Source organism: Schistocerca serialis, chromosome 5, assembly GCF_023864345.2.
Source record: "Schistocerca serialis cubense isolate TAMUIC-IGC-003099 chromosome 5, iqSchSeri2.2, whole genome shotgun sequence".
NCBI lineage: Eukaryota > Metazoa > Arthropoda > Insecta > Orthoptera > Acrididae > Schistocerca > Schistocerca serialis.
Genome location: NC_064642.1, coordinates 714761383 through 714781429, shown reverse-complemented (window position 1 = coordinate 714781429; position 20047 = coordinate 714761383). Strand labels below are relative to the sequence as shown.

Below are 20047 nucleotides of genomic sequence, written 5' to 3'. Positions count from 1 at the left end.
TGCTAACGCAGACCGACTGCGAAGTCACAGATGTAACTCGCGCATTATGCACGTCTCTGCCGCCGACCAACGTCTCTGGCGCATTTGCATTTGTGGCCGCATGCGCAGTTGCGCGGTACAACAGTATAAAGGGACGAAGCGAGCACTGGACCGGCAGTCTTGCGACTCACTCTGAAGATGGCTGAACGTTATACAGTCGAAATATTTGAAGAAGAAGGAGAATTCTTGCGGCTTCACACCCGAAACTTAATGGAACAAGTGGTAATTCGTGTGTCTGCGCATGTATATCACGATTATCTATTTCAGTCCCATTATGACAATTCCTTCGTGGCGCGTCGTCTTGTTTTCTGTCTTAGTGTGTATTGCACTACGGTATTACCAAAGTTAAGACTGCTTTCGGTTGGATCATTACTGAAACTTTTCGTCCATTTAGCGACCAAAATACTTCTTTTAAACGAGACAGCCCTATGAAATTCTGATGTGATAATTTTACATATTACGAGTGAAAGAAAAGCAGTGATACCTCTGTAAATATTGGTCTGCATGGGCAATGGTACATAAAGTTTCGATTCCTGTTAGGATAGGGTGTAGGTTGTTTGGTTTTCTGTATACATCGATAAGTCAACCTATTTAGATCTTATTAATAACGTAAGGTGCCAACCGTGATGTTTTGTCGATACTTTTTATTAATTTTGCTTTACAACAATATAGCTAATTTCCCATGTATACATATATATATGCAATAAATTAATTTTCCACATTCATATATTTTAGTTACAACGTCAGTATGTTATGAATTTTCAACGACAATATATTGCCCTTTCGTATCTAAATGTATAATAAATATATTGTAAACTTACCTTCAGAAACAACACTATCTCATCCAGTAAATATATGAATAACACCAACAGATATATAACAGTTTAAATGTGAAGTATTTTATGTTCCGAAAGATTTGTGTTGCTCTTCATTTTTTAATCAGACTTCTATGTGTCGCCATATCACGCTCGGTGTGGCTTGAGTGAGGTGAAAACACGAACACTGTTAATGTACTGGTCAACACACTCACTTCTGATTTATGATTGTCCTCCGTAAACAAACACAATGTACACATGTTTGAGAGTGGTCCACATATGAACTGCACACAAAACTGGTAATACGTATCTCCTACGAAGAACACAGATAATCGTACACGTAAGACATTTAACACTTGTATGGGTATCTAGATTAACTTGGCAAGTAGCTTCTGAGTAGGTGCGAAGGTCCTTGAAGAGATGAAGTGACACAAACCAGTTTATTAATTGGTTAAGACCTTCGTACGGTAGGTTCACAGGGGATGTATGATCGGTGTTCTAGGAATGAGTGACACTGATTTTTAACTTGCAGAAGGAATTTGAATCAGTTCTATACGTGTCTCACAATGAAAAGTTCTTTTGGATATGTTGTGTACAGTGACCTACATCTGCTTTTCCTCCCTCAGGACTAGCTCCGGGACGCCAGAAGTTGCAGAGTGGTTGTCGTTCTGTGGGAAGTTAATTATTATTGGTTTACAGTGATTAAAGGACAAAGCCAACGCAGTAAAAGGTCAGTGCCTACTACTGACATATTAACGGTATCCAGCCATGAATGTGTATATCGATGAAACTGAGGTGCATTAGGTTTCATTGGTTCTTCCATTGAAGATACAGCTGAGTGTGTACCGTTTTCCGACTGCCACAGACAATTCCTCTCATCAATTCACTTCACACTGCCATCTGCGCACACAGAGATCCTAGCATTCTAAATCCACATTGTTGCAGTATGTGGACATAATAAACGATTATTGAAGGAGTTTGGTGTGAAAGTAAAGCTGGTTTATTTCTAATTGTATTGACTTGCTCGATCCGCTACAATTTGTAACGATGGACGATGTTCGTAAATTTCTTGTTTAATGCTGTATGTGTGTGGTTCATGCACACGCCACCAGAAGCGCTGTTGCTCTTCTTTACAGAATGGTCGCCTTGAAGCAAGATAGGTGGGTTACATAAAAGAATTAGAATCACTCACATTGTCTATACAACGTTTGCCACCTACTCAAGCCAGTTCCAGCAAAATTCTGCATGCAGCACATCAGCAGCAGGATGATTGTAGACACCTCTCTAAAGTGAGAAACAGGTTTGGATCATTTTGTATTCCTCAGGACCTGCAGCGTAGTAAATATCTTGTAAAGACATTTTATGTATATTACACCAGGACGTTGCTTTTTTTCTTATAGAATTAGACGATAAACTTATTTCGGTTGCATTGCCATTTTCAAGCGATCTGCAATTATATAGCGCTGTAAGTGTACATAATCTTTACGTTATCTATCTCAATGGTATTTAATCTCATATTTCATCGTTGACGTTCTAGCTGTCAAATATTTCTGAGTATTATATTTGTAGCGTAGATTGAGTTGTTTTTCTTTACATATATTTTTTCTCAACAGTAGATATTATCGTTGAGTAATTTTTGTTGAAAATTTCTTTTTCTATAAATATGGCAGCTTTACTTGACAAAAGTCAACGATGTTATATGGTTACATACTTATCTTTTCCATCCATGGAATTGTGTTGAGGTTGTAGATTCATTGTGTAGCTTTGTGTCAGTAGTATTTGCTTATCGTGTTATCTGTTACCATGTTCTAAAATTTCGATGAAATTTTTAATAATTTTTTTATGCTTAAGTTCAGAATCCACTCCATAGATGAATACGATAGATGTGTAACCATAGAACTTCATTGAAGTCTTCTACATAAGGCTATTATATTTATAGAAAATGAGATTTTCAGCATGTATTACTTAACGACTACTGCCGAGAAAAAATGTCTATAAACAAAAACAACTCAATCTACGCTACAAATACAACACGTAGAAATACTTTATAGCTACAACGTCAACAATGAGATATGGAAGAAAATACTGGATATACTGTTACAAAACCAATATTTATAGAAGTATTTATAGAAATATTGTTACAAAACCAATATTTATAGAAAATGAGATTTTCAACATGTATTACTTAACGACTACTGCCGAGAAAAAATATCTATAAACAAAAACAACTCAATCTACTCTACAAATACAGCACGCAGAAATACTTGACAGCTACAACGTCAACAACGAGATATGGAAGTAAATACTGGACATACTGTTACAAAACCAATTAGATATTTAATGTAAAAACTGTATATACTAATAGCGCTATATAACTGCATATCGTTTGAAAACGACAATGTAGCCGAATTAAGCTTATCGCCTATTGTACAACTATTGAATAAAGCTTCAAAAATAGCAGCGTCCTGGTACAAATACATAAAATGGCTTTACAAGGTTTGTATCAAATCAAACTTCAAGAACAGAAGGGTGCTGAGAGTCCCTAGAGGTGGTAATACGTCAGAAAATCAGATGTGTGTAATTTTTGTTTCAGCTTAAATTTTATTGGAAAGTATCTTTAAAATAAATTCATTGATTGTTGCAGATGCCGAAGAAAATACGCATCTTCACCAGAGGCTGGCGGCCTCTTGAACAACAAAATGTGAGAGTGACGTACTAGTTGTGTATGGGTCAACATCTGTAGTAACATCATGCGTATGCAGAATATACTTCTTTTCCTTCATAACGTAATTTTTTCAGTGAATAATTACTGATTATGGCGTAACAGCACTGTAAAATACAGTTTACACTAATTCTGTTTTTTTAGAGTCTGAAGTTGCTGGTCTTGTTCACCTGTGCGTTTTTTACCCGTTATCTTGTATCTAGCTGGCCTATTTGGTGAACTGCATCACTCTTGCAGTGGGATGGATAACCGAATATGTATTGTGAAGCGACTTGGATGAATACACTGACGTCTAAACATCTGTGGTGTCACCTTTGGGTTCCCATGGAACCCACAACGTCAACCACATATACACTTGAAATCTGAAGAAAGCGAAATTATGAAATTGCTCTTCACTGCATAGGTTAGTGGATACCGTGTCATTCCGTAAAAGAATAAATCTTCTTTACTTTCACACGTTCATTTGTAAATAATCCTGCATTATAATACCTTTTGGAAAATGAATGGCAAAAGAATCTCCGAAAACATTTGGAAAGAGAAATAGTTGAATCCCTAGCTGTAGCCATGACTTCAGTCCTATTATAACTCAGCAGTATGTCACAAGTCTTAGCCTGTGGCATCATATGACTGTATCTAAATACTCAGATTTGTAACGAAGTACCTCCTGCTTGTCTCATGGTGATAACTAGTTTAAGACGACACTACTAGTTTCGAGCGGCGACCACGTTCAGGTACAGTAAAAAACACAGGAGTTGTAGTTTCTGAATAGGTGGTTATTTTCTATAGGACCTGTCCGAGATTACTTTATAGTTTTATACCACTGAAAACTCTAATTTCTCTCCAAATTAACGCACCAAAAGAAACTCTTCACGAACAGTACTTTCATACCACCAATAAAAGTAAAAGATTACTAGTATTATAAGTAGCCTACCTTGTAATTTAAAATTTTATTTATTTTTTAAATCACTTAAATCAGTAACGCCCTTTCAGAAACTGTCTGAGAAGAAAAAACTGTCTCGCTGGTTTTCCGATAACCTATGAACATTACAAATAATTAGCAAATTAATAAAACCTTGTACATTATAATTTAATCGTAAAGAAATCACAAACTGTAATGTCTATCCATAATATTTATGATATAATTGAAGCTGCATTGTCTCTCATGACGGCAGAGACTGGCGAAGATATTTATCTTTAAATTGAACTCTTAGAAAAAAGTTTTAAGTCAGATTTCTATTGAGCTCCGTTACTTTGGGGCCACAGAGACAAACGAAGTTTGACACTTTGTTACGTGTTATGTCGTTAAGTGATTAGCAACAAGTGCTTGTTATCTGTACTTCATTAAATTCTACATCAAAAACATATCGAGTATGTACGTAAATTAGTGTTATACTGGCTCTGCCTGGTGGCCCCTTAAAAATGATGCTTCGATGATAAAAATGCACATGACGAGATCTCAACAAACAAATCCCGTAGAACCTGTAGGAATATGGGTGCTCTTTGAATAAATGATTTATACCTTAATTGTGGCTGTTTGGTGTTTCTCGCGACATATTTACTGCAACCACGTTTTTACATGGCGTTAAAATTTGAAATTTATTGCAACTGTCTAGCTGCAGTTTGCGTACGTAACTTAATTTGCAAACTGAAAAATAGTGGTGTAGTGTTAAACTAGTTATCACTAATTCACCGGCAGCAGGTCGTATTCTACAAATCTGAACAGACAAATCCAAGACCCAGGTGACGGTCAGATGTGTCGGGTAGTAAACTCACTCGCATTTAGTGGGGTCATTCTAGTTATTCATCTGTTGGCTACCGCACGCCTGCTACGCTCCTCTGGGATGCCAATTACGATATGTGGTACTGCAATACAAAAATATATTTACTTCCTCGGAGCAGTGCTACTTCCTACTTGACTCTCGAGTAATTTAACAAATCTACTTAGGAAAATACGCAGTAGTTTTTACACGTCAGTGGTCGAAAAATAATGTATGTCATGTGCTGACCGACTCTTTGTATGATACGAAGAGAGGAATTCAAACCTCCAGTTACTGGTTTGATACAAGCACAAAAGGAGCGATTCGTTCGTGAGGTGTCTTTCTACTATGAAACTGTATAACCATAACACTCTACTTTGACGGACATTCGGCAAAAAGTAACACGAAATTCAAAATGATTACTCCATTTGCAGTTTCCGAGCATTTCAAATTCCCCCGAGAGAAATAAACATTCTTTAAAAATGCGTTTTGTTTGCTGACAGATGGCACCCTCGGCTTAATAAGAAGCCTTGGCGCTATTCCTTGTGCACCGTAGAACATAAAGCTGTTAAATGATTTTTGTGACGCCATAAAATCTCGATGAATTCATAAAGAATGTTGGGAAAGTACGACGATAACTGCGGACTAATGATGTACTAACGGGCAGATCCGTTTAACTACAAAAGTACAACTGTCGTTGTCCACCACACTGACCGTCCTAATACTGTGAGAAGAACATCAGATGCACATCGATCCTTGTTCTGGAGTTTCATACGCCGCACGTTGTACATTGGGAAACCAGATTGGGTGTGCGGGGCTTCGAAACCATCCTAAAGCTAAGTAACACTGAAATAGATTTCTTCCTAGAACTGCTTCATGGGACCAAATCTACCTGGGAAAATTAAGATCCGGGTGCATTTCTTCTCTGGCCACAAGCAAAAATAATTTTTTGCCATGAAATAAAAAATTTGGTGGAACAGTTAGACAAATGTATTGAATATGAGGATGTCTGCGTCACGAAATGACATATTTTTATCGTTTATAATCTAAATACGTATCTCAGGAGAGTTCAGTTTGGTACTTTCAAGTTACACAAAAGCAGGATAAACTTAGAGTTCAGAGGAGCAATTTTGCAAAATAAAAGAATACTGTAATTTGGTACACCAAGTACGAACAACATAAAAGTGGGCGATAATCAGAAAAAAAGTAATCAGCAGGTCCGAATTACGACAACTGCTTGGTGCAAGTGAGATTGTCGCTCCCATCGTGCCTGTAGAATACGACAAAGAAAATATATCCCCGTCTCGTTCAAAAAGTGACGTTCCATTCCGAATCCATGGGGCTGCTATATTTCTGAACAGAGGCGCCTCTCAGATCCAAAAGAAAAAGCCGGTTCTTCGGAGTCCGGGATGAGGTGCTGCAGCCGCGGTGGCTGCGAAACTCGCTGCCGGCGGTGGCGATCAGAAGGCCGAATCGAAGACCGCCATCGAGCGTGAGATGTCCTCGTCCCGCGAGCAGCAGTCCAGGAACTCCTCCAGCGTCACCACGCCGTCCTTGTTGGCGTCCATCTTCTGCAACAGCAGAAATGTTGACAGAGCAGACGATTATTACCGAGGGAAAACATCGTTAATGGAGTTCTGTGGGGTACAATATTAGATCTGTAGTTCTTCCTTATACAGAACGTCTTAGGAGAAACGGTCAGGAAACGGGAAGATGGAAGTACTGCTCGCGTTTATGACTGGAGAAACATTAATGGAGTTCCACGACGAGCTATCTTAGGTCCATAGTTTTCTTTTTACACAGGATGCTCTAGGAAAAATGAAAAGAAATCAAGAAGCTGGAAATAATGTTCACTTTTATGACAGTGAGGAAATCATTAGCCGAATTCCATGAGATACGATGTAATGTCAGTAGCTTTTTTTATATAGGCTGTATAAAATCGCAAATTAGAAAGCTGTCAGTGATATTCACTTCATGAGAGTAGGAAAATCATTACTTCACTAAGGTACAGATTCAGGTCACAGTTGTTTCCTGTACAGGATGCCATAGGAGAAAAGGTCAGAACGCTTGCAGCAATGTTTACTTCTTTGACTCCAAGCAAATTATTTAAGGAATTGCATGGAGTACTTTCCTAGCTACTTGCATGGCTGGGAGAATAGACATTGTTGAAAATCCACAGCTCTACGAAATATTTAGACATATAGTAGTCTGTGACATATGGTGATCTGCGTCGGTCCGGGGAGCGCACGCTGGTAGATGAAGTCGTTAATGCGACGCCACGCGATAAGCTGGAAATACGGGTTCGACTCCCGGCCTGACACAAATTTTCATATATCACTAACGTGTAGTGAATCTATACCTAACACAGCAGTAAAATCTTGGTTTAACAGTGTTTTCCATTTATTTTAAATACAGGACGTGCAAGGACGTCAAGAGTCAGTAAGTTGGCGGGAATGTTAACATAAAAAAAAGATCAAAAACATATATGCTCCATTGTGGATCATTCGCAACGCAAACGCTGGTAAAAGTATATTTTAATTACGATGTGATACTGTTTTGCTGTCTGTTTTGTGTTATTTATTATCGTGTACTATACTATAGGCCGGCCGGAGTGGCCGAGCGGTTCTAGGCGCTCCAGTCTGGAACCGCGCGACCGCTGCGGTCGCAGGTTTGAATCCTGCCTCGGGCATGGATGTGTGTGATGTCCTTAGGTTAGTTAGGTTTAAGTAGTTCTAAGTTCTAGGGGACTGATGACCTCAGCAGTTAAGTCCCATAGTGCTCAGAGCCATTTGAACCATTTTTACTATACTATACAGGTTACCACTCTACAACATTTTACGTTTCCTTCTTGACTATAAAAATCAAAATATAATTGTTCGTTTGTTGCAAATCGCAAATCTCCGAAAGTTCTCCACCAGTTGATTTGAAATTTTGTCACAACTTTGCCTTCGAATACGCACATGTCTCTCGATATCTACTGGAGCGTCGGAAATGCTGTTACAAAAATTCTCACAAAGTTCATGGCCGATTTGCTTCAAATTTTCGCACGTTGCTCTAATGAACTTTCGAATGGACAATATTGTATAGCACGGAAACGTTGTTAGCATAAATCTCGAAACGTTTTTGACCAATTTATTTCAGATTTTTATAGGAGACTCTAATATAGATTTATGTGGGCATTTGCTATGTATATGTTTTTTAAACAACAATCTGCAGTTTTTCTGTTAAAACCGACTGCTAGATAGAGAATACTGTGCTTTGTTCTGCTGTGAGTATGTGTGGTTTTGTTTTCTTTCTCGCAATCAAGCTTAACAACGATAGTAGCGTATTTAAACCATTAGAAAAATTGTTTCTCCTACACATATTCTTTCTCATTATAAACATTTTTAAACAAAAATTATATTGTTTGCTTCCCCCAGTCGGCATTCACAGAAAATAGAAAAGTTGTATTTCTAGCTTATTAGCTATGATTTGAATATTGCTATGAAATCTGAATTTTCAATAGAAATAAACAAAGCTCAATGTCAGGGGGAGGGAGAAAAGAAGATGGACAAAGAGATTGGGGAGGAGATGGACAGAGACAGAGACAGAGACAGAGAGAGAGAGAGAGAGAGAGAGAGAGAGAGAGAGAGATGGTGGTGGAGGTAGTAAGTTCCTGTGGGACCAAACTGCTGAGGTCATCGGTCCCTAGGCTTACACACAACTTAATCTAATTTAAACTAGCTTACGCTAAAGACAACACACAAATCCATGCCCGACGGAGGACGCAAACCTCCGACGGCGGGGAGCCGCACGAACCGTGGCAAGGCGTCCCAGACCGCGCGGCTGCCCCGCACGGCCGAGAGAGAGAGAGAGAGAGAGAGAGAGAGAGAGAGAGAGAGGACAGACAGAGAGAGCGAGAGGATGAGGACATGTACAGAGAAGGAGGAGCGCAAATGGGACATACAGAAGGATATGGAAGAGATGGACAGACAGAGAGGGAGAAGGAGACGGAGACACATGGTTGGTGGAGGACAAAGCGAGGGGGGAGAACGAGATTATAACATACATCCTTTTTCCATACAGACTTAGCAATTGGGAAGCATTATCAGGTTTGCTAGTTTCATAATAAAAATGCAAAAACTGAATGCTTTATATCTGGTTACGAAAGTTGGCTACTAAGAGCTGGGAGAGGGCCAATTAATTACGAGGTTCATTCAAATGAAACCTGGTCAGTGCGTCTACCGTTGCCTTACACGTAATGCGGCAACACGTAACTGCGGATATGGTGGCGCCATCCATTGGTAGAGAGACTGACGCATGAGCACTGTTTGATGTTGCATAGCGCCAGTGAGGTTTCACGCCGAAGAGATGGTGGTTACACAAGTTATCGTCCACTACCGAACCACAAGGGTCCCACTGCTTGTCGAGTTTCTGGAACGGGAAACCACCATCAATGCCCAGCGTTATCAAGCCAATTTACACAACCTTAGAGGAACCAACAAGTCGAAACGCCGAGGCATGTTGTCCAATGGCGTTATCCTCCTGCATGATAATGCCGCCCACACACGACCAATGCGGTGTAGACGACATTGCAGCAGTTCCGGTGGGAAACGCTGGGACATCCACTGTATAGTCCCGACCTTTCACCGTTTGACTTTCATGTGTTTGGACCTCTAAAACAAGCTATTAACGGACTTCGATTCGCAACGGACGACGAAGTGTGTGACTGGATCCAGGCCTGGATCCGACAGCAACCTACTAGCTTCTTCAAGGCTGGAATCGACCGGCTAGGGTCGCAATGGGATAAATGTGCCAACAGTTTTTGTGACTATTTTTGAGTATGTGTACTGTGTATAACTACATTTTTGAGTTAATGAAATCGTTACCGTTACTTGACACTAGTGACCGGGTTTCATTTGAATGCCCCATATATATTTTGTTAGTGTCGATTAAGGGGCACATCCTGGGTACATCCCAGTGGCGTATCCAGAAGTTCATGCCATGCAGATGATACTGCCCATGAGATAAAAATTTTGATAGATCACTTTATGGAGAACTGATACGGATTGACTGCTCACCAGCTGGATTTGCAGAACAGTGGCGCCTACTGTCTTGAACATAAATGTATTACGAGTTACACTTAGGCTGAAAACTGACAATATTGACAAGACAAGTGTTCTGGAAAGTGGAACGGTTGTGTTGATAACAGGCTTTGACATTTACACTGCCTGACAAAAACAAAATCAAGCTCCCAGAAGACATGGTCAATTAACTTCGTCCATGTACACACCATTGACGGATACGTAAATGATTAGACTTGCAGTTTTCTGTGATAAGTAATACGGCCACCAGAGGGTGCTAGCGTTGTTCGTAGTTACTGTAGTTACTAGGCCCGGTTGGGTACATAAGGGACGCGAACAGTGTCAGATGTTCAATGACCACTGTGAAAGACATAGAGAGGTCGCGTACTCATATGAGGCAATGTTATCAGCATCTGACAGATTGAAAGGGTCTCCATTTGGGCAGCTAATCGAATCGTGCGTTATCCAGATTTGTGGGGCATTCGAATGTGACAGCGGCCCGTGTTGGACGGAATGGGAATGTGAGGGCAGGCATTCCCGTCGCCAAAGTGCAGATCGGCCACGTCTCACCACGACAAGGGAGGATCGCTGTATTGTGCTCCAAGCACATCGTAACCCCTTCATATTTTCGACTGGCACCGAGAAACATCTCCCTTTAACATACTGTGTCATTCCGCACCATTGTTCAGAAACTGGCAGCAGCCGGAGTAGCGCATTACCGTGCCATGAGTAGGTTGCTGGTTACATCTGGAGTGGTGACGTCTCCGCGAAACATGGAATGCTGACGAATGGATTCACAATGTGTTGAGCGATGAATCGCGTAATACTACAGAACTGAACTTCTTATTAGTGTTAACAACTGATTTCGGTGTTTTGAAGCCATCCTCAGGTTATCTGTATCAAAAAAAGAAAGTGTTGCAAAATATGCGCTCAGTGACTGTTACTGCAGATTTTGATGAAACTGAGTCCCAATCGTTCTCAAAATCCACGCCGGACAATGTTATAATTCATAATACTGATCTGTTTTGTAATTTCGCTCTCGACGTTCTTGTTGCCAGTTGTGCTAATACCACTTTTATAGCTTTGTTATCCCTTAACTTGACTGAAATTCAGTATTTCTTCTATGAGGAATTTAGGAGCATGTTTTAGGCTCGCATATGATGTCATTTCTTCAGAGTGAAAATCCCCTCTGTAGGAATCAACGTGGACTCCGAGAGCAACGATCTTGTGAAACCCACCTCGATCTGTTCGTCTAGAAAGCTGGATGCCATGTTCCTTGACTTCTAAAACGTTCCGACACAGTTCCGCTCCGCCGTCTAATGAACAATATACGAGGGTGAAGACTGTCAGATTATCTGTTGAATAGGATTCACGAGTTTCTAGCAAACAGAACATCGTTCGAAACGTAGAGGAATCTACAGATGTAAAAGTAACTTCGGGCGGTGTTGTAGGAGCAATACTTTTTACAATACGTGTGAATGACCTTGTGGGTAGCGTCGGAAGTTCCATCTAACTTTTCGTGGATGATGCTGTTGTATACAGAGAAATCTCAACGCTAGAAAATTGTAGCCAAAATGCAGAAAGACCTGCAGAGTATCGACGCTTGATGGAAGAATTGGCAACTGTCCCTTAATATAAAAAATGTAACAAATTCTGCTTAAGTAAGCAGGAAGATTCATTATTAAACCATTACACTACTGCAGAACAGTCACTGGAAGCAGTTGTGGACGGAGCCATTTTAAGCGACTCGACCACATGATACGAAACGCAGTTAGATCGCAGGCTGAGATTCATTGAAGGATCCCCAGGAAGCTTACAAAACCACAATTAGACCAGTACCTGAATACCGTTCGTCAGTCTAGAATCCGAAGCAGACAGGGTTGATAGAGATCCGAAGAAGAGCAGCGCGTTTCGTTACAGTTTCAGACAGTGTCACGGAGATGCTAAGCCAACTCAAGCGGCAGACGCTGCAAGAGAGAGAACTCTGCATCGTGGTATGATCTACCGTTAACGTTCTGAGAACGCACGTTCTTAGAAGAATCAAACAATATATTGGTTCCTCTGCGTTCACCTCGCGAAACGATGATGAAAGAAAGAGAGATTCGAGACCAAACAGAGGCTTATCAGCAATCGCTCTTCCCGCGAACCTTTCGTGACTGGAACAGGAAAAATGGGGGAAGTGACAATGGTACACACAATACCGTCCGCCGCACACCGTAAGATGCCTTGCGGAGGGCAGATGAAGATCATACATTTGGTGAAAATTTTACTGAATATCTTGTACATTAGGAAGAGGAAATTGATTGGTGTATAATTTTATTCGTACCCTTCTTTTTGTACCAGAACAATCACGAAATTCTTCCAGTTTTTTGGGAACTGTCTTCCTCCACAGGCATTCTGCAAATAAATTTGCAACTTTCTCAGATATACCTTTGCACGCAACTTTAACCGTGTCTAATTAAATTCCATCATCACAAGTCGCTTTTCTTTTCTGCATTCCTCTAATGATTCCATGCATCTAACTCGAAATTATTTGTGAAATGTCACGGGAATAAAACTGACATTAGGGTGGTAGAACATAACACGTAAAGTATATCCACTCTTGTTCTGGACGGTTAAGCCTTCACTAGTTAATTGTTATCACTGTTTGGTTACTTTTCGGCAATACGAGGGTTTAATTAGTAGCAGAACTCACATTCGCTGGCCATATTCGTTTCTACCAACGGTCACGTGCCCCTGACCAATTTGACAACGGTTTGAGTCATTATTATAAGTGTGTACTATTAATGACTGAGAAACGACTGAATGGTAACAGTTAAAGCTTCAAGACACTTTTGGAATTGATTATCAAGTACACTATGTGATCAAAAGTATCCAGACACCCCAAAAATATACGTTCATCATATTAGGTGCATTGTGCTGCCACCTACTGCTAGGTACTCCATAACAGCGACCTCAGTAGTCATTAGACATCGTGAGAGCGCACAATGGGGCGCTCCGCCGGAACTGACGGACTTCGAACGTGGTGAGGCGATTGGGTGTCACTTGTGTCATACGTCTGTACGCGACATTTCCACACTCCTAAACATCCCTAGGTCCACTGTTTCCGATGTGATAGCGAAGTGGAAACGTGAAGGGACACGAACAGCACAAAAGCGTACAGGCCGACCTCGTCTGTTGACTGACAGAGACTGCCGACAGTTGAAGAGGGTCGTAATGCGTAATAGGCAGACATCTATCCAGACCATCACACAGGAATTCCAGACTGCATCAGAATCCACTGCAAGTACTATGACAGTTAGGCGGGAGGTGAGAAAACTTGGATTTCACGGTCGAGCAGCTGCTCATCACTCCGGTAAATGCCAGACGACGCCTCGCTTGGTGCAAGGAGCGTAAACATTGCACGATTGAACAGTGGAAAAGCGTTGTGTGGAGTGACGAATCATGGTACACCATGTGGCAATTCGATGACAGGGTGTGGATATGGCGAATGCCCGGTGGACTTTATCTGTCAGCGTGTAGAATGACAAAGTAAAATTTGGAGGAGGTGGTGTTATGGTGTGGTCGGGTTTTTCATGGAGGGAGCTTGCACCCCTTGTTGTTTTGGGTGACACTATCACAGCACAGGCCTACATTGATGTTTTAAGCATCTTCTTGCTTCACACTGTTGAAAGCAATTCGAGGATGGCGATTCCATCTTTAAAGGCGATCGAGCACCTATTCATAATTCACGACCTGTGGCGCAGTGGTCACACGACAATAACATCCCTGTAATGGACTGTCCTGCACAGAGTCCTGACCTGAATCCTATGCAACACCTTTGGGATATTTTGGAACCCCGACCTCGTGCCAGGTCTCAACGACCGACATCGATACTTCTCCTCAGTGAAGAACTCCATGAAGAATGAGCTGCCATTCCCCAAGAAACTTTCCAGCACCTGATTGAACGTATGCCTGCGAGAGTGGAAGCAGTCATCAAGGCAAAGGGATGGCCAGCACGACATTGAATTCCAGCATTATCGATGAAGAGCGCCACGATCGTGTAAGTCATTTTCAGCCAGGTATCCGGATATTTTTGATCAAATAGCGTATGTATACACTGTTGAAACAAAAAGTCTACGTTTCATACAGGTAAGTCCATTACCAGTAATAATTCGTCCAGTTATTTTTAATTATCAGTGTAAGATACATTCTGCGTAAATCATTCACCATATCACTTCGTGTCTCCCCTGCTATCTAGCTGCATTATATCCACTACGAGTTTCTCTGCCTCGTGATGACTGGGTGTTGTGTGATGTCCTTAGGTTAGTTAGGTTTAAGTAGTTCTAAGTTCTAGAGGACTGATGGCCATAGCTGTTAAGTCCCATAGTGCTCAGAGCCACTTTTTTCCACTACGAGCTCTATGGTAACACGATTCAAAATGGTCCAAATGGCTCTAAGCACTATGGGACTTATCATCTGAGGTCATCAGTCCCATAGACTTAGAACTAATTAAATCTAAGTAACCTAAGGACATCACACACATCCATGCCCCAGGCAGGATTTGAACCTGCGACCGTAGCGGTCGCTCGGTTCCAGACTGTAGCGCCTAGAACCACACGGCCACTCCGGCCGGCAAAGTTTCAAGCAGAGAAGAAGATTTTTATGAAAGATAACCAACACATTAGTCACACGCAACAAGACGTGTGCGCTGCTTTTGTTTGTGCTGACCCTAGCTGTATGATAAATACTGCCAACTCAGGATCCACACGACAAAACAGAGTCGGGAAAAGGCAGAGGGAGGCAATAATTTTTCAAATATGGTAGGCACCGTTTCCACAGCCATCCGTAAGTCGACGAACCGGACGTCAGTCTTTGGTGAACAACCCTAATAACTGTGCCAAACACTGGGAAATTTTTGAGAGTGGGAGAGGGCGCGTATGCGGTAAAATCAACTCGGCGTGTAGCCTCTCGTGGGACACCCGTGAACCGGTCTCTAGGATACGAAGAGCAGAAAGGTTTAATGAACGGAAAATACCGATTATAACATACGCATAGTTGAGTTAAGAGTGGTGACCCGGAAGTCATTCACGAGGGATCTGCACACCAATACGCCAGGAATAGCTCTGTTGTGCCTCTCCAAACATCGGAAGAATGACACCTCTCTTCAGGTCGCCGCCATAAGCGCCAGCGATGGTCAGCCGTGGTCGCTACCACGAAATACAGATGCTTCTGACAGAGTGCACTGCACGCGCGAAACACACGAGGCACTTGCCGCCTGGGGCAGACAGTCGACTGTGTTGGGCGCAACAGTTTCTCGGGGACTGCCAACCGCCCGGAACGCTTGCTGTGCGGTCCTGGACAGCGGGCGGCGGGGGAATTGACTGGCGCGCGTGTGCCCAGACTGCTGTCTGACCTCCTGGGAGGTGAGGCGAGGTGTCTGCTGGTCCAGACAGCGCCGGGCGCAGCAGCTGCGCCCCCAAACTGCCACTCACTCGGCGACCGCGGCCAAGCTGGTGGCTCCCGCTGGAGAGGCTGAGCCGTTTCCCAGTCGTGGGCAGCGTAGCGCCCGGAACAACGCAAACGTGGCCGTAAAGTACTTGTGAACGTAACTCGTTCACATTGCCCGTATTAGGAGTATCCGTATCTCTCTTCCTGAAAACAAATTTTTCAGATGTTGGTGATTTCCCTTTGTTACGTGGTGCTTTATGGACAAATTGTCACACGACGTATTTTGTATTGTAATGTGCACATTCTAATAGTCATGTTAGTCGATTTGTTAACGCTGCATCACAGCTGCAGATAATGTATACCTCTGCTAATGACAGGCACAACTAATTACACTACTGGCCATTAAAATTGCTACACCAAAAAGAAATGCAGATAATAAACAGGTATTCATTGGACAAATATATTATACTAGAACTAAAATGTGATTACATTTTCACGCAATTTGGGTGCATAGATCCTGAGAAATCAGTACCCAGAACAACCACCTCTGGCCGTAATAACGGCCTTGATACGCCTGGGTATTGAGTCAAACAGAGGTTGGATGGCGTTTACAGGTACAGGTGCCCGTGCAGCTTCAACACTATACCACAGTTCATCAAGAGTAGTGACTGGCGTATAGTGACGATCCAGTTGCTCGGCCACCATTGACCAGACGTTTTCAATTGCTGAGAGATCTGCTGAATGTGCCGGCCAGGGCAGCAGTCGAACATTTTCCGTATTCGGAAAGGCCCGTACAGGACCTGCAACATGCGGTCGTGCATTATCCTGCTGAAATGTAGGGTTCAGCAGGGATCGAATGAAGGGTAGAGCCGCGGGTCGTAACACATATGAAATGTAACGTCCACTGTTCTAAGTGCCGTCAATGCGAAGAAGAGGTGACCGACACGTGTAACCAATGGCACCCCATACCATCACGCCGGGTGATACGCCAGTATGACGATGACGAATACACGCTTCCAATGTGCGGATGCGACCATCATGATGCTGTAAACAGGACCTCGATTCATCCGAAAAATTAAGTTTTGCCATTCGTGCACCCATGTTCGTCGTTGAGTACACAATCGCAGGCGTTCGTGTGATGCAGCGTCAAGAGTAACCGTTGCCGTGGTCTCCGAGCTGATAGTCCATGCTGCTGCAAACGTCGTCGAACTGTTCGTTCAGATGGTTGTTGTCTTGCAATCGTCCCCATCTGTTGACTCAGGGATCGAGACGTGGCTGCACGATCCGTTACAGCCATGCGGTTCAGATGCCTGTCATCTCGACTGCTAGTAATACGAGGCCGTTGGGATCCAGCACGACGTTCCGTAGTACCCTCCTGAACCCACCGATTTCGTATTCTGCTAACAGTCATTGGATCTCGACCAACGCGACCAGCAATGTCGCGATACGATAAACCGAAATCGCCATAGGCTACAATCCGATCTTTATCAAAGTCGGAAACGTGATGGTACGCATTTCTCCTCCCTGCACGAGGCATCATTACAACGTTTCACCAGGCAACGTGGGTCAACTGATGTTTGTGTATGAGAAATCGGTTGGAAACTTTCCTCATGTCAGCACGTTGTAGGTGTTGCCACCGGCGCCAACCTTGTGTGAATGCTCTGAAAAGGTAATCATTTGCATATCACAGCATCTTCTTCCTGTCGGTTAAATTTCGCGTCTGTAGCACGTCATCTCGGTGTTGTAGCAATTTTAATGGCTAGTGTTGTACTTCAATTTTCCTTTATTACGAGAAGCGTTCAGTAAGTAATGCAACACACTTTTTCTCGGCCAAATGCGGAATTTGTTGTGGATATTCCCGCTTCGGCGGCGCTACATGTAGCCTCAAAATGCCGTTTGTAACTGAGAAGCATTCCAAGCAGACAGCTGTCATTGAGCTTCATATGGCGGAAAACCAGACTATCACAGATAGTCAGAAGCGCTGGCACAACGTTACAGGAGACCTGCCAGTGAACAAAAGCACGGTGAGTCGTTGGGCGTGGCGTCTGTCATCATCGCAACAAAGTCGCGCAAACCTGTCCGATCTCCCGCCTGCGCGCCGGCCGACCACATCTGCGACTGCCGTTCAAAATTAAATTTTCGTGTATTCTGTTTCCCTGCACTGAGATTTGCGTATTCTGATATCAAAGTAAGTTTTATGCATTTCTCAGATACCAACCAGATATAAACACGAGTTTAGAAGTTTAACATGAGAAATTTAAAGTTGTGATTCGAATCCTGGAGTTCATCTTTCTTAATCTGCAGCAAACTGTCTCTAGTGGCTGGTATGCTTATCGTTAACTTTATTCGTATTTTGTGTCCTTCCAACTCTTTATACCCTGGTCCACAGCAAGCAGTCCGGAATAGTGGACTGGCTAGTTACCATCTATTTCAATGTGTTTCCGAGACTATATCTACTTTTCTATTAGCTGTCTGACACTACTTTGTAGTCTCCCACAGTTCTCTTTATTGACCAGTTAAATTCAATCAGCAATCGATGTCCTCGCAGTTCGTGAAGAAGAATCCGACGCCATCACGATCCAGAGAGCAGCAGGTCATCAGGTGAGGTACTTCTAGTCTGATAGTAGGGAAGACAGTGCCAGGCCGAACTTATTTATATCTTTCATTTCGATGCCTCCGAAGCCAAATGAAACGATCAAGTTTCAAGTTCCACTGCCTCCGTGGAACATTTTATCTACGGTTAATGAGAATGGGGTAAGATAAGGGTCTCAGGGAGACATACAGACTCTTTTCTGTCGTTCTGTACACACAATAGAGAAGCGAGAGGCTTATAACGGTGAACAGCATTCTCCGGATGTGCTGTACAGAGGCTGGGACCCTGGTTCCTGTCATCTAGTCTAGTTCCTGTCATACGTCTTTATCATACACACATCAAAAAAAAGATTTGCATCACCCCGGTTTCCAGAACACCTGAAGATAGACGTTGACTGTGTATCACAGACACAGTTCCTTTGACTGTTCAGAGATGTCACTAAACCTGCCCAAGGACGTAAACAACGATGTATGAGCAGTTCCTATTAGACGGAGTGGTCCGACAGCCCATCAGTTCCAGTCATTCCACCAGGAGGGAGGTACACGGCTCGTGTTGTCTGTAGTTCAACATTGCCTAGACGGTCAACGCCGCGGTTCGATCGCGTCCGCATTGTTACTTTTTGCCATGAAGGGGTCAGAACAAGGGAAGTGTCCAGGCGTCTCGGAGTGAACCAAAGTGATGTTGTTCGGACATGGACGAGATATAGAGAGACAGGAACTGTCGATGACATGCCTCGCTCAGGCCGCCCAAGGGCTACTACTGCAGTGGATGACCGCTACCTACGGATTACGGCTCGGAGGAACTCTGAAAGCAACGTCACCATGTTGAATAATGCGTTTCGTGCAGCCACAGGACGACGTGTTACTACTCCAACTGTGCGCAATAGGCTGCAAATGCGCAACTTCACTCCCGACGTCCATGGTGAAGTCCATCTTCGCAACCACGACACCATGCAGCACGGTACAGATTGGCGGCCCAACAACATGCCGAATGGTCTGCTCACGACTGGCATAACATTCTCTTCACCGATGAGTGTCGCGTTTGCCTTCAACCAGACAATCGTCGAAGACGTGTTTGGAGGCAACCCGGCCAGGCTTAACGCCTTAGACACACTGTCCAGCGAGTGCAGCAAGGTGGAGGTTTCCTGATATTTTGGGGTGGCATTATGTGGCGCCGACGTACGCCGCTGGTGGTCATGGAAGGCGCCGTAACGGCTGTACGATAAGTGAATGCCACCCTCCGACCGATAGTGCAACCATATCGACAGCGAGATATTCGTCTTCACGGACGACAATTCGTGCCCTCATCGTGCACACCTTGGGAATGACTTCCTTCAGGATAACGACATCGCTCTGAGGGATCTACGCCGAATCGCCGTTGAGGACAATCTGGACCAACAGTGCCTTGATGAACTTGTCAGTAATACGCTACGACGAATACAGGCATGCGTTAATGCAAGAGGACGTGCTACTGGGTATTAGAGGTACCGGTGTGTACAGCAATCTCGACCACCACTTCTGAAGGTCTCGCTGTATGGCGGTACAACACGCTATTTCTTGTTTTCATGAGCAATAAAAAGGGCGGAAATGATGTTTATGTTGACCTCTATTCCAATGTTCTGTATAGAT

General features: G+C 43.0%; 1 protein-coding gene across 1 annotated transcript in view; it reads right to left on the bottom strand.

Moving 5' to 3' along the window:
* Window positions 1-724: 724 nt before the first annotated feature.
* The window catches only part of LOC126482191 (uncharacterized), a 356492-nt gene continuing 337169 nt past the window's right edge, over window positions 725-20047 (bottom strand). Inside the window, exon 6 of the mRNA XM_050106170.1 lies at window positions 725-6904. Coding sequence (XP_049962127.1) covers window positions 6794-6904 — 111 coding nt within the window. The 3' untranslated portion in view covers window positions 725-6793. The remainder of the gene's footprint in view (window positions 6905-20047) is intronic.